Raw genomic sequence first — 15,843 nt, 5'->3', positions numbered from 1 at the left:
TTCTGCTGGTTAGGGAGAAGTTGCTGGGAGATGCAGCTCAACAACCTTTGGGAGGCCACAAAATTGGTCAGTAACCCCAGATTCCCTCCCTCCTTTTCCTGGCCATGCTGTCTGGTGGACACTTGTAGTCCAAAAAGTACTTTTTCCACGTTCTGGTCCAGATCCAGAATCCTAGAACCATAGAGTTGCAAGAGACCCCAAACAGGGCCATCCAGTCCAACCTCCTTCTTCTGTCATGCAGGAACTCTCAGTCAAGGCATACTTGACAAGTGGCCATCCAGCCTCTGTTTAAAGACCTCCAATGTGCATCACTTTACACTAACTTACACTAAATCTCACATAACCTGCCCTGGGACCCCAAATTTCCTTTGTAACCTCAAAAGTGATAGTGAACACCCCTCCTTTGGTTCTGCAGAAGGTCCGGTCACCTTTGAAATGGAGACTGCAGACTGGGGAGGAGGGCCATCTTGTCCTTTGCCTCAGAGAATCGGGGCTCCGCAGGTGGATGATAGACTCAACAACCCATTCCTGGGTGACACACACACCCCCCCCCAGCCATTTCCCAGCAAAGTCCGTCGATGTCCGCTTTTTCCCAAAGGTCATATTTATCTTGTCCACCAGCATTGCAACCTGGACTTGTTTGCTTGGACTCTGGTCAGTGGCAGGAGGTGTGGTGGTCAAGGGAATGACCAAGGAAGGACCACAAGTGGCATTTCTTCCTCTTTTCTCAGCAAGAGGACGGTTGGCGACCATCGCACCATTGGCGGTTCCAGCCCAGAGAAGGAAGACACAACTTTAGGAGTCTAAGGTGAGAGCATGAGGGTATTTACCTCCTTGGGATTGACTCTTGTAGCCTAGAATTGATCCAAGGAAACCAGAAATGGTTTCTCCAAACTATTCTCCAGGAATTTTAGGTCAGAGCTTGGGGTTTGGAGTTGAAGGACCTTTGGTGCATCCGGAATATGGATGGCTCCAAGTGCTGCTGAGCAAAATAGATTGCGGAGTGTGAAGTCGAAGGCTTTCATGGCCGGCATCCATAGTTTATTGTGGGTTTTTCGGACTATGTGGCCACGTTCTAGAAGAGTTTGTTCCTGATGTTTCACCAGCATCTGCAGCTGGTATCTTCTCAGCCACAGATGCCAAAGCCACAGATTCTGGCAAAACATCAGGAACAAACTCTTCTAGAACATGGCCACAAAGCTCAAAGAACCCACAAAAAGCTAAAGACTGTGGCATCATTTCATCTATCTATCCATAACCATAATGGATATTTCTCCCCAGGAGAAGGAGAAAAGACAGAGATAAGTCACATGGAAAAGCAATATCTGGGGTACCCAGTTGTGCCTACTTTCGGCTCTGCAAACCCCAAACAGGGCACACTGTTGTGTTTTTCCTCACATGGAAGTGGCACAGAGTCACTTCTTGTTTTGTTCTTGGCCAATTTGGGGATTCATAGGAAGCAAAAACATCACAATTGTGAGCATGATTTGCATGGTTTGGGTTTTGGATAATTTATTGCGAGGCCCTGGGGTTTGGAGGGGCCTTTGGTGGAGAGAGATGCCCCCATAAAGATGGGCACAAGGGCCAAAGGTGACCCACATGCCATGCCTTCCCCACTCCTGGTGCAAACGGTGGGTTGGGGGAGAATATTCAGAGAAGGAGGCTGAGCAATTGCAAAACAAATACATCGTCTGACAGCCCTCCATGACACTGGTCAACCAGTTTCTCCCACTAGATTTAAAATGGTTCCCCCCATACTGGCTTCTTAAAAAATAAAACCTGTGACTGGAAAAACCCAGCTGCAAAGTTCAGCATTTGGCTTGGCCTTGAATCGGTCCCAGCTTTTGTTTACCAGGGCAAACGTTTCTGTTTCAACATTTCAGGCAACCATTGTGAAAAATGGGTCTCAGACTGGTGGCTGCGGCTCTCCTTCTAGTGGTTCTCTGTTCGGGTAAGTTTTGCCTGACTCCTGGTTTGAAAGCCATGAGGAGACCTCTGATCTTGTGCAAAGTGCAAAGTGAGGTTGCATCCACACTAGAGAAATAACCTGGTTTGGCACCGCTTTAACTCTATCTGGCTCAAGGCTATGGAATTCTGGGAGTTGGAGCTTGTTGTGGGGCCCAGAGCAGATCTGGAGGACCTACAAATGCCTAGAGAAGTGTTCTCTCTAGGAATCGCTAGGTCATCCAGAGTGACTCTATGGTCAATGTCTGGCAGAAGCATACTATTGAATCGCACTGGAGGACCTAGAAAATGCCTATACAGGACATTATTTTTTCTGACACATCACATTGAACCTATGTTCTACAAACTTGCAGGTTGTCTATAGGTAGGTAGGTAGGTAGGTAGATAGATAGATAGATAGATAGATAGATAGATAGATAGATAGATAGATAGATAGATATTGCCTATGTTATATGCAGCTAGGCTAAGCTCATTAAAGTCCACAGTATTAACTTGTACGATTTACCACCCAACAATTGACTCAGTCCATCCATCCTTTGTGGGACTGACAGCTTTTAAATACCATATCAGATGTTTAATGACTTATTTCCTTCCCCATTTTCCTCCTCCCCTTCTTTCTTCCTTCGTCCGTCCATCAATTCTCCCCTTTTTTGGCAGATGTCTCCGGCTACCGCCTTCAGAAACGAGAGACGCAAGAAAAAGAGGTGTTCGCCCAACTCCAAGAGGCAGCCAAAGGATACTGGGATCAGGTTTCCGATACGACCCAGAATTGGGTGAACCAAATAAAATCCACCGCAGTGAATGAGAAACTTAGGTGAGACTATGGCCAGCCCCAGACCTTGTGGGTCGCGGGCGAGGAGAGCTTCCAAGTCCATGTAACATGAAGACATAGTTGTCCTGAGTCCCAGGGCATTCCCCTTTAGAGTAGGCCCATTAAATCCATAGGACTTCCCTACGTGTCCCTCTCCCCTTCTGCCCCATGGGATTGCTGATCATGGTTTGATCCTGGTCTGGTGGGGGAAACATGGATGCCAGCTTCGAAACAGCAAGCGCTATCGATTGAAAGGTAATGGCTGAAATGCTTCATTGGGGAGTGTGCACCACAGTGCCTTTCTCTCAATAGTGAGTCTTGGAACGGCTGGCAGATGGAGGCGGCCGAGCGGCAGACACAGCCTCCTGACCTGGCTGCAGTTCTCCCTTGAGAGGAACAAGGCTCTTCTGCTTCTTCTTTCTCTGGAAAGACTGCAGCAGAAGTCAGGGGCCGGCCCTTGGCCGCTTCCCTCCTTCCCTCTCCAGCCATTTCTGGGCCATAGCAGCATCCTCCCATCCCCAGATGTTGCCAGATGCCAAGCAGGAAGCCTTATGTGGGGCACAAGGGCCTTGGCAGTGGGATCAGGCCAGGCCAGTTGGGGGGCACTGGAGCCACAGAGAAGAGCCACACTTCCCAGTTCAGACCCAAAAGGAAGGAAAGGGTCGATGCTCCAACTTCCATCTTCTTAATGTGTTTTTCCCCTCCACTCTACTCTTTCCTTCACCTCCTCCTTCCTTCTCCCTCTTCCTCCTCTTTCCTTTTCATCTTCCTTCCTCATTTCCCCTCCCCCTCCTCCATCATTCTCCTACTCCTTCCTCTTTCCTTTTCCCATCCTCCTTCTTTCCTTTTCCTATCCTTCTTCTTCTTTCTTTCTCTTCCTTCCGATCCTCCTTCCTCTTCTTCCTTCCTCCTCCTTCCATTTCCTCTTTCCTCCTCTTTTCCTCTTCCTTCCTTTTTCCCCATCTTCCTTCCTCCTTCATCTTCCTCCCTCCTCCTCCTTCTTTTTCCTCCTCCTTCTTCCTCTTCCTCTTCCTTCCTCTTTCTTCCCTTCCTTCTTCCTCCTCCTCCTTTCTCCCTCTTTCTCTTCATCTTTCCTCCTCCCTTCTCTCCTCTTCCTCTGTTTTTCCTTTCCAGTGACATGTATCAAAAGGGTTACTCCGCCATGAACACATACCTGAGCATCATCTCTGACCAGGTCTACCATTGGTGGCACAGTGACGAATAGCATGGCCCTGGCACTTCTCTTCTGTGGCAAATGGTCAGTGAGCTTCACTACTCAGCTGGCGTCGTCCCACTTTCTTTTCATACACTTTGGATACAAACAACTTTCTCTGGCTTATCGAGCGAATAAAGTTCCTTTCCTACCAAACTGCATGGGGTTCCCCCAACCTCACTGGTGGATTTGTTTGTCTCTTTAAAAAGGCACAGAAGCACAACACTAGATAAAACATTTAACAGATTAAAAACAGAGACTTGTGCGGCCGAACCACATCAGAGTGCGGTCAAAGGTTTGTGGCTGGCTGGTGCAAGGCAATTTTGTAGTACATCTCACATTAGAATGTGTATCAGGATCCATTGCATGCATGCAAATAACACAATAAGCCATGGTTTGTGTTCAACATGGTTTACTGGAGATGGGAAGGATAGTTGTTTTATAGCACAATCAACCATAACACCACATGCAGACACACTGAGCAACTGCAACATGTGCCCTTAACCTCCATATGCTATAGCAAAGTAGTGTTTGTTCCCCCAAAGTTCAGCCTCGGTTTCTTTGCAAAAGAACCCCAGGCGAATTTTGGGCAGAATAAGTCCAGAAATGCGAATAAGCATCAAAAACAGCATTTTTCCAAGACTTTCTTACAATGGGAGGAAAACTGATAAAGTTACTCTCCAATTCCTTCTACGATCCTCTCTGTTGTTGTTGAAGACCCACCATTTACACAGCGTATATATATATATAATATATATATATATATATATATGGTTTTGTATGTTCATAAACCAGGACAGACCCCTGTAATGAGCTGCTTTCGAACTCGCGATCTTTACATGTGCCGTCAGGGAAGGTACCAGGTGGACATGACAAGCAAGTCCCTCCAAATCCAGATAGTAGGTTTGTTCTTTCTATTTTGGGGCTGTTTACCCAGCAGCTGTGAGAGTCAAACAGATGGCAGCTGGCTATAAAATGACCCAAGGTGGCCAACAACCATTTCTCGACACCGGCGACAGCATGGTGCTCTTCCTGGTTGCGCTTCTTCTGGGTGCCGCAGGTAATATCTTCCTCCTCTCCCCCACGGAAGTCCCATCACCATAAACTGGACTCTGAAGTCTGAACCACGCTGCAGAAACAAAGCAGTTTGACACCACTTTGACTGCCATGGCTCAGTGCTATGGCATCCTGGGATCTGTAGCCGGTGGTGGCCCCAGAGCTCTCTGGGTGTCCTGGGACAGAGGGGAAGATGGATGGCCATGATGGACAGCCATGCAACCGAAATGTGTACATTGGTGGCACATTTAGCCTTCCCTGCCAGAGAGCTCTGATGCCACAACAAACTACAGATCCCAGAATTCCATAACACTGAGCCATTTGGTTAAACTGGATTATTTCTGCAGCGGAAATGTAGCCAATACCCAACTGAGGCTATTACGGCTGAATCTGCGCTGCAGAAATAATACACCACTCTCCTCTTCCTCCTCCTCTTTGCTGTTCCTGACTTCCCTTTTAACCTTCCCGGCCTCCACATTTTCTTAAACCATTTTAACCAGTGTTGCAAACCAGCTGACTGGCAGCCACTGGGCAGCTGTGAGCCTGGTTTTGGTTTTCAGTGCATGCCTTTTCTTTATCTGGATAGCCCCCTCCATAACCTGAAGCCCAGGGGTTGCAGCATCCGATTTAGCTTGCGCATTAATCCACTACCAATCCATGAATCCATTGGTCCTGTGGTTCTTCGTTCCTGCAGCAGCAGCACCCCCAAGGGCTTACCAGGATGAAGACGGTGATAAGATCATTGGGGGCTACGAATGCCCCCCACACTCCCAGCCCTGGCAAGTCTTTCTCACCTATGGGCCGGGCTACCGATGGTGCGGTGGATCCCTGATCAACGAACGTTGGGTCATTTCGGCTGCCCATTGCTACAAAAAGTGAGTATGGCATCAGGACGTAATCCTTTGCCAACGTCATTCTCTCTCCTCGCTGCAAAGAAGCTTTCAAAAGCTGCATAGTTTTGGAAGGTTGCATTTTAAGATGCCTTTTCTGCAAAGTTCTCACTCCGTCGGTCAGTTGTGCAGAAAATAGCATTTTCTGCTCTTTCTGCATTTTCTGCAAAGAAATGACATTGTAGAGAAAATGCTGTTTTCTGTGCAAAGTGACTCCCCACCCGACAAAGAAAAAGACCCTGCATTTTAAGGTGCATCTCCACCATAGAAATAATGTTGTTTGAAATCACTGCTTCTCCTTGTTCAGATGCATAAAAAAGCACTTTGTACAAGCATCAGTGCCCCTTTGCTTCCAGCACACAACCATGTGCAGCCATGCCACTGATGTGCAGTGTGTAATGGTGCACGCTGGGCAACAATAAGGTATGTCAACATGTCCATAATGCTGCATTCTTCTGAATATGGGCATTGTATATGATGACACATAGTAATGCAGCCACTAAGGTAAGTGAACGTGTGGATGGATGAGATGCCGGTCAAGCGTCTTTTTCTCCTCTTCCAGCCCTCGCACGCTGGTTGCACACTTGGGAGAGCACAACACCATCAGCGAGGAAGGCACAGAGCAGCACATCCAAGTGGAGAAAGCCATCCCGCACCCACAGTACAACGCCCGCAACACCGACAACGACTTCATGTTGATCAAACTCTCCCAGCCGGTCGACTTCAACGCTTTTGTGCAGCCCATCGAAATTTCTCCCAGTTGCCCCATTGCAGGCACCGAGTGTCTCGTCTCCGGATGGGGGAACCTTTTGACAATGGGAGGTAAGCCCCGGTTGTGCAGCAGGATGGCCATCTTCTCTGGCTGTGGAAGTCTGGCATCTTTACAGTCAGGGATGGAATTCCTCTACGTAAGTGGACTTAACATTTGCAGGAAAGAGAACAGCACAGGGCTGCCGTTATGGTACTTACAGAAGAAGCTGGTAAAAGTGACTGATGTGCTTCAGAACAGACTGATGTGCATTGGTCTACTGTGCATCAATTCCGTTGTGCATCAATCCCATTGTGCATTGAGACACTGGCTAGGGACTACCACTGTGCATCAGTAGAGCCCAATGCATATAAGGAGCCTCTTGCTGTTGTCCTGTTATGCATCTTCACAATTCACTAGGGTTCCCTGGCAACTTGGTCATGTAGCTAAGCATGCATACAATTGCACAATGTCGACCACGATATAGAATTACTGTTGCCTGATGCAGTTCTCCAGAGAAAGAAGAAAGAGAAAGAAAGACCTTGCGCCTCCTCCTCCTCCTCTCCTCTCTTCTTTCTTTTCTTGGAGAATCGGGAGTGGAGCAGGAGGCAGTCCTTGCTCTAAATCATCTATTATCATCATCATCATCATCATCATCATCATCATCATCATCATCATCATCATCCCGCCTTCCTCCCAATACAGGGATTTAAGGTGGCTTACAAATCTAAAACAGTCCAAGTAAAAACAGTATAAATATGCAAAATACAAGCTTTTCATTTTCCATGGCCATTTAATAGCTATGGGAAGGTACAGATGGCACTAATGCACCATGCTGGCGCCATACTAGGGTTAAGGGACGGTGCAGCAACCTCATGGTCCCTAACCCTAGTACCGCATAGCACTGTAACAATGGCAGCACCCTGTATACACAGGTGCTGCCATTGTTACGTAAGCGCCGTGTAATGCTTAGGTAACCAGTGTGCCAGTGGCGCACTTGTTACGCCGCCCCTGTGGCTTTAAAAGAACCCACAGGGAAGCCACGCGGTTTGGCAGCTGCGGCTTCCCTGCGAAGGAAAAAATGCCACCGCCAGCCCAGACAACATGGAAGGTATGTACCAGACCATAATTTCCAAGTAGATGTGCACCTGCCAAGCATTATGCTCTGGCCCCGCATGCAAAATCCCAGCCAATGTAGGTTTTACCTTCTCCTTGAAGTACCTTGGTACTGTATCATGTTTGTGCCTCAATCTTCCTTCCTTCCAGTGGAGTACCCAGACGCCTTGCAATGCCTGAATGTCCCCATTTTGTCAGCATCCACCTGCCATGCTTCTTACCCCGGGCGCATCACTTCCAACATGTTCTGCGCCGGCTACACCGAGGGAGGAAAAGACTCCTGCCAGGTAACAGGGAGATGAGTAGTTGCCCTGGAATGGATGGGAGGACGGGTGGCCAGCCAATCATACCCTGGGATTTGTAGTTTTGGGAGATCTTTGACCTTCTCTGTCAGAGAGCTCTGGTGCACTTTCTTATATATTGACACCACTTTGCCGTGTTCCCAGATAGCAGGAATCTTACCAGAGCAATTTATGGCTGCTAAAAGAGAGGCCACCACCATTGATCAACATTATTACTTGTCTTTCTTGACCGTAGGCATAAATTTTGGCTCTATGGACTATAAGAAATTATGACGACTGACTGATCATTAGTGCCCCACCAAACTACACATCCCAGGACTGCATAGCACTGCACCATGGAAGTCAAAGTGGTGTCGAACTGCTTTGCTTCTGAAGTTTGGTAGCAGCTGTGGGCCACAATAGGGAATGGTGGTTCGTGTTTTTAGTTGTCCATTCTCTCTTGCAGGGAGACTCCGGAGGACCGTTGGTGTGTAACGGAAAACTGACTGGCGTTGTGTCCTGGGGGGCCGGATGTGCCCAGAAAAGTTACCCCGGAGTGTACACTCCAGTGTGCAACTACAAGGCCTGGATCGAAGAAGTGCTGGCCAACAACTGAGATCGCCTTCAGGGTTCACTTTTAAGGGGGAAACCCATGCCCTCTTTTCCAGGAGAGAGGGGCATTTCCTTGGCCTTCTTCGGAAAGAAGCAAACCTTCCATTGAAAATAAAGAAAGGGGCACAGATAACACCCAGACTTGGGCAGCAGAGTCATTCCTTTGCCCTCAAGGGACTTGTTGGAAAATATAATCCTGTGTAAAAATCTTGGAGGGAACGTCACAAACCTCACAGCTTCCCTTTTCGGTTTTTAATGTTTTCAAAGGAACCATGCTAGTCAAATCAGTAATAAAAAAAGCAATGGTTTTGTGGTGCAGGGAGAGGAGCCAGGATGAAAGAAGCCAGCAGGGGGATATATATATATATATAGCACACTGATCTATAAAATACAATATATTGGTCCCAAGCAATGGAGTCTACCATATTCTTAGGCAAGGAATCCTCAGGGCTGGTTTCCCCAGTTCCTTGCTTTGTAATAGAGCCTGCAGCACCTGGCATTGGTTGGTTGGTGGTTTCCCAGCCAAGGAGTCTGGGGACTATGCTCCAAGGGGCTCATTCCTGGCTCTCGGGCGCCCCCTGTGGCTGCATTCAAGCACATTTCCCAATTCTAGCCACAAGAGGGCGCCAGAGAGAGAGAGCGCGCGCGCGCGGAAGGAACGGAAGCCTCGAGGGGAGAAGCCGCCCTTTCTGCTGCTGCCGCCAGAGGGCGCTCCAGGACAACAGGGAAAGGGGTGGTGCTCTTAGCGAACGCAGCGACTTAGCTTTGGACTACAATTCCCATCACCCCCAACCAACCCACAGGCCCATGGCCCTGGAGGAGGGCTGAAGCATTCTGGGAATTTCCAGAAAGGGGCTTGAGGTATACACAAAAACAGGCTGCAGGGAGCCCTCCCCAACCTCTGCATAGTCTGGGGATGATGAGAAGGGTCCTCCAAGACCTCCCCACATGCTGTGCCTTGTGAGGATGATGGAAAGTGTCCTCCAAGACCCCTAACACATTGAAATCACCAATCCTGTTTATAAAAGTGTTTTTGCCAGCATATATACATACATACATGTAACTTTGTAATATGTATGAAGACACACAACAAGTATACACACACACACACAAACACACATACATACACATACATATACTGTATATAATATACACACACAGGTGACTCAGTGCAGTTGACTCAGAGCCGAGGTGGGCGAGAAAGGGGAAGAATGCCCTAGGCCGGGAGAACAACCCTCCACCAGACAGTGAGGCAACTCTTAGGTAGGGGAGGCCTTTGTTTGTTGGGGGAAAGTTGGACTGGGGCCCTGTGTGCTTATTATCTATCACTGGAGTTCCTTAAAGTTTGTTGCACCGCAGCACGTGCGCATCATGTTACTTTTGAAACGAACATGGAAGGGAGGAGCCCCACTGGGGCCTGGGGACTGCCAGCCCCGCCCGCAATTGCCTCAATCCTCCAATAGGGGGAGGTGAGATATAAATATTACTGTATTCTTATTATTATTCTATTAGAATATAAATTCAACATGAGTCAGCAGTGTGACACGGTAGCTAACAAGGCCAATGCGATTTAAGGCTGCATCAATAAATGTATAATGTCTAGATCAAGGGAAGTCACAGTGCCACTATATGCTGCTTTGGTCAGTCTTCACCTGGAATACTATGTCCAGTTCTGGGCCCTACAATATAAAAAACACATTGAGAAACTATTACTTCCCTTGATCTATACACTATGTTTCCCTAAGGACAAATAATTGCTATGTTTCTCTATGGATAAGCAATCTCCATTATCCCTTATGAGCAAGCAATTTGTTATGTTTCTCTATGGGCAAGTAAATACTATATTTCCAGAATTTCCTATGTTTCCCAAAGGTCAAGCAATCTGCAATGAGTCTTTATGGGCAAGCAATCGCCATTATTCCTTATGGGCAAGCAATTTCTTATGTTTCCCTATGGGCAGGTAAATACTATGTTTCCCAAAGTACAAGCAATGTGCAATGATTCTCTATGGGCAAGCAATCTCCAATGATTCTCTATGGGCAAGCAATCTCCAATGATTCTCTATGGTCAGGTAAATACTATGTTTCCCAAAGGACAAGCAATCTGCAATGAGTCTTTATGGGCAAGCCATTGTTATTATTCCTTATGGGCAAGCAATTTCTTATGTTTCCCTATGGTCAGGTAAATACTATGTTTCCCAAAGTACAAGCAATCTGCAATGAGTCTTTATGGGCAAGCAATCGCTATTATTGCTTAAGGGGAAGCAATTTCTTATGTTTCCCTATGGGCAGGTAAATACTATGTTTCCCAAAGTGCAGGCAGTCTCCACTGATTCTCTTTGGACAAGCAATCCCCATTATTTCCTATGGGCAAGCAATCTCCAATGATTCTCTATGGGCATATTATATATATATATATATATATATATATATATATACACACACACACACACACACACACACACACACACACACACACACACACACACAAACAATCACACATGTATAATATACACATTTTTATATATATATACAGAAATACACACACACACACATACGTATACACACAGTCCTATATAATATACACAGTTATCTATATATTTTTATTGGCGACTCGCATGTCAGTGTTAGGGGCTTCAAAGGATAGTTCCCATCATCCTCAGATAATGCAGAAGGCGGAGTGACTCCTAAAAGCCAGCCTTTCTGGGACCCTCTGGAGGCTTGTTTGGAATGCCATTCCCATCATCCTTTGACCCTCAGTGGCAGCTTCTGGCAGCTGGAGCCCAACACCCCTCAAAGAGCACCGTTTGGGGAGCCACTGATTTAAATCATAGGTTTAAAATAGATCATGTACATCAGTGGTCTCCAAGCCGTGCTCTTTTCTGGTGGTTTGGACTTCAGCTACCAGAAGCCTTGGCCAGGTCAGCTAATAGTTTGGGATTCCGGGAGCTGGAGTCCAAAACCCCTTAAAGAGCAGAGTTGGGGGACCACTGCAATAGAGACAGGGGCTGGATGGCCATCTCTCAGGGATGTTTTGATTGAGAGTTGCTGCATGGCAGAATGGAGTTGGACTGGATCAGGGCCCTTGGGGTCTCTTCCAACCGTATGGTTCTATGTTTAGGATATGCATTTTCCCAGATGGAAATAAGGGCAGTCACTGGGGATCTGGGAGAGCAATCGCTGCTCTTTCCTCACTGCGACAAATGTCCAACCCAATGCTGTCCAGGCATCTCATGCCCTTCTCCAGCCACTAAAAGGCCACAGATGTGTGCTCCACGCTGGAAAGTTGCATGAGCAGAAGTGGATACCCTCCAAGGTTTCACAGATGAAAACTGGGACATGGCAAAAGTTCGCAAAATGGCAAAAGTTACAAATGAGGGAGGACACACAAACTAAGAGAGGCTGCAGCAGCTTGCTTTTGCCTGAATGCACTGGAAAGGGGTAGACTCTGCTTCCTCCTCTCCTTTCTGCTGAGTTAATGCAATGCAAGCAGCTTTTGCCCTTTGAACTCATTCAGGCGATAAGTCACAAGTGGTTTGAAGCCGGTGCCTCACAAACCGCAGGGAATCATCCAGACAAGGTGCAACCTGCTGTGTGCAAATCGGCTTCCTCCCACAAAGGCAGGAAATCGTCAGCAAGGTAATTCCTGTAAGGCTGAGGAGGGTTGCACATGTTCTTTGCTGTTTTGTAACAATGTCTTGCAAGGCTGGAACCCTGCCTCTTACTTTCTTCCCACAACTGTGATTAAGACGCAAGGAGAGAAGGGATGAGGCTTGCTCTTCATTCGCTTCCATTTGGGGGTGTTATAGTTGCCAACACTGTTACACTGTGTGGCATTAAGGTTGCCAACGACTGTACAGTACTAGTAATGCTCTTGTACCTCTCCCAGAAACTTGGCATCATGATGCTCTGCTTTAAAACTCACCTTGGCACCTACTGAATTTTCCCAGCAAGTGTTAAAGAAACATGGCCAAGACTTACCTGGAGTCATCCTCAAATCTGGAATTAGGCACAACATCATGGAGTGACATTGGGCAAGTGCCAAGTCACTCTCTCAGCCTCAGAGGAAATCAAGGGAAAACCATATCTGAATAAATCTTGTCCATAAAACCCTCTTTATTAGAGCTAGATACAGTGGGTCCTTGGTATCCGCTGGGTTTTGGTTCCAGGACCTTTCCATGGATACCAAAATCCACGAATATGCAAGTCTCATTAAACAGCATAATGAAATAGTGCCCCTTGTATAAAATGGCAAAATAAGCATCTGTTTTAAAGACATTTTTAAACCATGCATGCTTGAATCTGTGGATTTTATAAACATATAATAATATTCTCTGCAACATTTTATTTAAATATTCCAGAACCAACCATAAAATATACTAATAAACACTGGAGACTGTGCATAAGAACAGCACCAGAAGCTGAGAAGAGATGGAGTCTGCTGAGCATCCTGGAACAGGGAGTTGCACAATTGCGTTGTTGCTACAGAGTGTGTTACATGTACACCCAACCTGACTTCATAAACTATAGGGACACGCAACAGGGCCTCCTCTGAGGATTTCAAATTTGGGGCTCATTCTTTCTTTCTGTAGTTCCTATTCTTTTCTAGGAAGAGATGGGATGCTCTATTTAGGATTTCCCTCTCTGCCGCAATTCTCATATCATAATGGAATATTCCCCGCCTTGGACAACACTAGACTCCGTGGCTTGGCCACTCTGTTCCAGACTTGGGCAACGTCCTTGGCATCCTTGGCATTGCACCCAATTCTGGAACAATCCATAAAGCTCCCTTCTGAACCTGACCCCCACGAAGGCATAAACCAAGGGGTTGAGGCAACAGTGAACCAGGCCCAAGCTTTCCGTGAAGAGGAGGCCAAAGTCCAGAATCTGCTCCCGGGCACAATCTCTGGCCAAGTGGCCCAAACGTTGCAAGCTGTCCACAAGGATGAAGCCGTGGAAGGGACCCCAGCAGAGGACGAAGAGGACCAGGATCACCGCCGGCAGACGCAAGGCCATCACCCTCCAGAAGAGCCGAGCCTTGCGCAGCTTGGCCATGATCCGACCGTAGCAATATGCCATCACCAAGAGAGGGAAGAAGAAGCCGAAGAGGAAGGAGACCAGGCGGAGACCCAACCGCCATGAATCGGCTTCCTGGGCACCGAATCCCAGGTGGCAGGTGACGGTTCCAGCTTGTGGGGTGTAGGACACAGTACGAAAATGGAGCTCCACGGCAGAGAGTCCGACACAAATGCCCCACAGCAGAGCAGAGGTCAGGTAGGTGTGGGATGGCGTCAAGCGCCGGTCAAGCTGGACAGCATGGACGATGGCCAAATAGCGCTCGATAGCAATGCATGCCAGGAGGAAGGCAGTGCTATAGCTGTTCATAGTGGATAGGGCCCCCACCAGCTTGCAAAGGAACTCGCCAAAGTCCCATGACTGGGTGAACTGTGTGGCCCGGAAAGGCAGGGCCAAGACCAGAAGAAGGTCGGCAATGGCCAGCTGGAAGAGGTAACAGTCTGCAAAGAGCCAGGGACAACGGTGGACCCCCAAGATGGCCAGGACTAGCCCATTGCCAACCAGCCCCACCACGAAGGCCACGGAGAAGACGGCTGGGCCAAAGTAGCGGGCGAAGGCGCCGACCTCGGTCTGAGTGCAGGGAGCAGCATTCAGGTCGATCTCAGGGTAACCGGTTGGAAACTGGGAAGGAGAAATGCAAGGCAGGTCATGGGGAGTCTGTGGGCAAAGCTGGACCATTTGGGGAAGTTACTTTCTGGGGTGACACCTCCCAGGTCTGAATCCTATCATTCAGAGAAGTCTAGTCAATCAGTGGATCCCAAAGTTTGGTCCTACAGGTTTTTTGGACTTCAGCTCCCAGGATTCCTGACCTGGCTGTGGCTTCTGAGAACTGAGGAACAACGTTTGGGAACCACTGGTCTAGACCCAACCAGAGTAGATCATTGTGTGCCCAGGCAGAGTAGATCATTGTAGATGAAGCCGGTGTAAATTCGGTGAGAGTAGTAGCCCCATTAAATCATTTGTTCAATGGTGAGCAAAGAGAAAAGGAAATCTCACCAATCCAATGAGTTGCCCCCAACTAGACTAGACTCATGGAGGCAATGGGATCAATACCATTGAGTTCTGGCATATTGGCTGCAAACGTACTGCAGAAATAATCCAGGTTGACACCCCATTAACTGCCATGGCTCAATGCTATGGGGTTCTGGGAATTGTAGGAAAGCATAGGATTAATTGGGATTGTCCCTGCCAAACTACAAAGTAGAACAAGAAAATGACATACCTCTAAACCAGTGTAATCCAGATCCCAGGAAAAGGTAGTCATTTTCATTTCTGTGTCTCCTATAGAACCATTCCTTCGGATGCCCAGGTTATGGGGATAGGCAACTGTGTCCCACTCTCATCCCCGGACCCTTTACCACTGTCCCCAAATGCAGAAGTGAAACAAGTCCTTATTCTGAATCAAGCCCTCCACTTTGCCTGTGATGAAAGGAAACAGGGGAAAGGCAGAAGGAAACCACCGCTTTGTGAAATGACCCCAGATGGGGAAATAAGCCAATAGCAAGTGAAGGTAGCCTGGGACTCTTTTCCTACTCCTGGACCTTTACAGGCAGCCAGAGCCTCAGCTATTCAACAGGGAAAGCTTCTCCCATTGTTGCTGATGGGTCTCCCCACCATCAGGATCCCTTTCCCTTTATCTAAAGTGTCTAGGTGCCAGGCTGCTGTTGGAAGCGGGGAGAGGAGCACTTGTTTGCAGACGTTTCACAGGAGAAAGCTCACTTGCTCGATCTCTCGATCTCACTCACACATGCGCAGGGTTGTATATGGTGCATGTGTGCACACCTTCAAGTCACCTGTCAACTTATGGCAACCCCATGAATTTTATAGGGTTTTCTTAGACAAGGGATCCTCAGAAATGGTGCTGCCAGTTTCTTCCTCTGAAATATAGCCTCTGTCATCTGTCATTTGTTGGTGGCCTCCCATCCATTTCTTGGTGGTCTCCCATCCTTGTACTAACCAGGCCTGACCCTGCTTATCTTCCAAGGTCAGGTGGGATTTGGTGCCCTTAGGGTATTTAGTCTTTTGTATGTGCCTTCAAGTCACCTGTCATATTATAAAGTCTCCATGAATTTTGCA

General features: G+C 47.7%; 3 protein-coding genes across 4 annotated transcripts; 2 read left to right on the top strand and 1 right to left on the bottom strand.

Annotated features, from left to right (window-relative positions):
• The first annotated feature begins 653 nt into the window (after positions 1-653).
• LOC121915958 (apolipoprotein C-II-like) lies at positions 654-4,145 on the top strand. Its single transcript, XM_042440628.1, has 4 exons — positions 654-808; positions 1,884-1,951; positions 2,623-2,779; positions 3,911-4,145. Exons 2-4 carry the CDS (start codon positions 1,900-1,902, stop codon positions 3,999-4,001), a joined length of 300 nt encoding a protein of 99 aa, XP_042296562.1. The 5' UTR covers positions 654-808; positions 1,884-1,899; the 3' UTR covers positions 4,002-4,145.
• Positions 4,146-4,778: 633 nt separating this feature from the next.
• Positions 4,779-8,831, top strand: LOC121916094 (trypsin-3-like). Of its 2 annotated transcripts, none has more exons than XM_042440876.1 (5): positions 4,779-4,892; positions 5,740-5,920; positions 6,498-6,757; positions 7,950-8,086; positions 8,547-8,831. In XM_042440876.1, the coding sequence occupies exons 1-5, from the start codon at positions 4,799-4,801 to the stop codon at positions 8,694-8,696; spliced, it is 822 nt and encodes a 273-aa protein (XP_042296810.1). In that variant the 5' UTR covers positions 4,779-4,798; the 3' UTR covers positions 8,697-8,831. The 2 variants fall into 2 exon arrangements, with proteins under 2 accessions (XP_042296810.1, XP_042296809.1); XM_042440875.1 differs by having other exon boundaries at positions 4,780-5,049.
• Positions 8,832-12,842: 4,011 nt separating this feature from the next.
• LOC121916140 (C-X-C chemokine receptor type 3-2-like) lies at positions 12,843-15,115 on the bottom strand. The gene is made up of 2 exons (XM_042440951.1): positions 14,990-15,115; positions 12,843-14,388 (listed from the first exon to the last, which is right to left on the bottom strand). The coding sequence occupies exons 1-2, from the start codon at positions 15,035-15,037 to the stop codon at positions 13,348-13,350; spliced, it is 1,089 nt and encodes a 362-aa protein (XP_042296885.1). The 5' UTR covers positions 15,038-15,115; the 3' UTR covers positions 12,843-13,347.
• Positions 15,116-15,843: the final 728 nt, after the last annotated feature.

The sequence above is a fragment of the Sceloporus undulatus genome, chromosome 9, assembly GCF_019175285.1.
Source record: "Sceloporus undulatus isolate JIND9_A2432 ecotype Alabama chromosome 9, SceUnd_v1.1, whole genome shotgun sequence".
Taxonomy (NCBI): domain Eukaryota; kingdom Metazoa; phylum Chordata; class Lepidosauria; order Squamata; family Phrynosomatidae; genus Sceloporus; species Sceloporus undulatus.
Note: the sequence above shows the minus strand (reverse complement) of the source record. Positions and strands in the feature narration are given on the sequence as shown.

Excerpts from the sequence above, each read along its gene's own strand:
- LOC121915958 (XM_042440628.1), top strand. The coding sequence starts at position 1,900 with ATGGGTCTCAGACTGGTGGCTGCGGCTCTCCTTCTAGTGGTTCTCTGT. Across the intron at positions 1,952-2,622 it reads TCTAGTGGTTCTCTGTTCGG|ATGTCTCCGGCTACCGCCTT; the intron begins GTAAGTTTTGCC and ends CTTTTTTGGCAG. Across the intron at positions 2,780-3,910 it reads GCAGTGAATGAGAAACTTAG|TGACATGTATCAAAAGGGTT; the intron begins GTGAGACTATGG and ends TTTCCTTTCCAG.
- LOC121916094 (XM_042440875.1), top strand. The coding sequence starts at position 4,947 with ATGGCAGCTGGCTATAAAATGACCCAAGGTGGCCAACAACCATTTCTC. Across the intron at positions 5,050-5,739 it reads GCTTCTTCTGGGTGCCGCAG|CAGCAGCACCCCCAAGGGCT; the intron begins GTAATATCTTCC and ends TCGTTCCTGCAG. Across the intron at positions 6,758-7,949 it reads GAACCTTTTGACAATGGGAG|TGGAGTACCCAGACGCCTTG; the intron begins GTAAGCCCCGGT and ends CCTTCCTTCCAG.
- LOC121916140 (XM_042440951.1), bottom strand. The coding sequence starts at position 15,037 with ATGAAAATGACTACCTTTTCCTGGGATCTGGATTACACTGGTTTAGAG. Across the intron at positions 14,389-14,989 it reads TGGATTACACTGGTTTAGAG|TTTCCAACCGGTTACCCTGA; the intron begins GTATGTCATTTT and ends TCTCCTTCCCAG.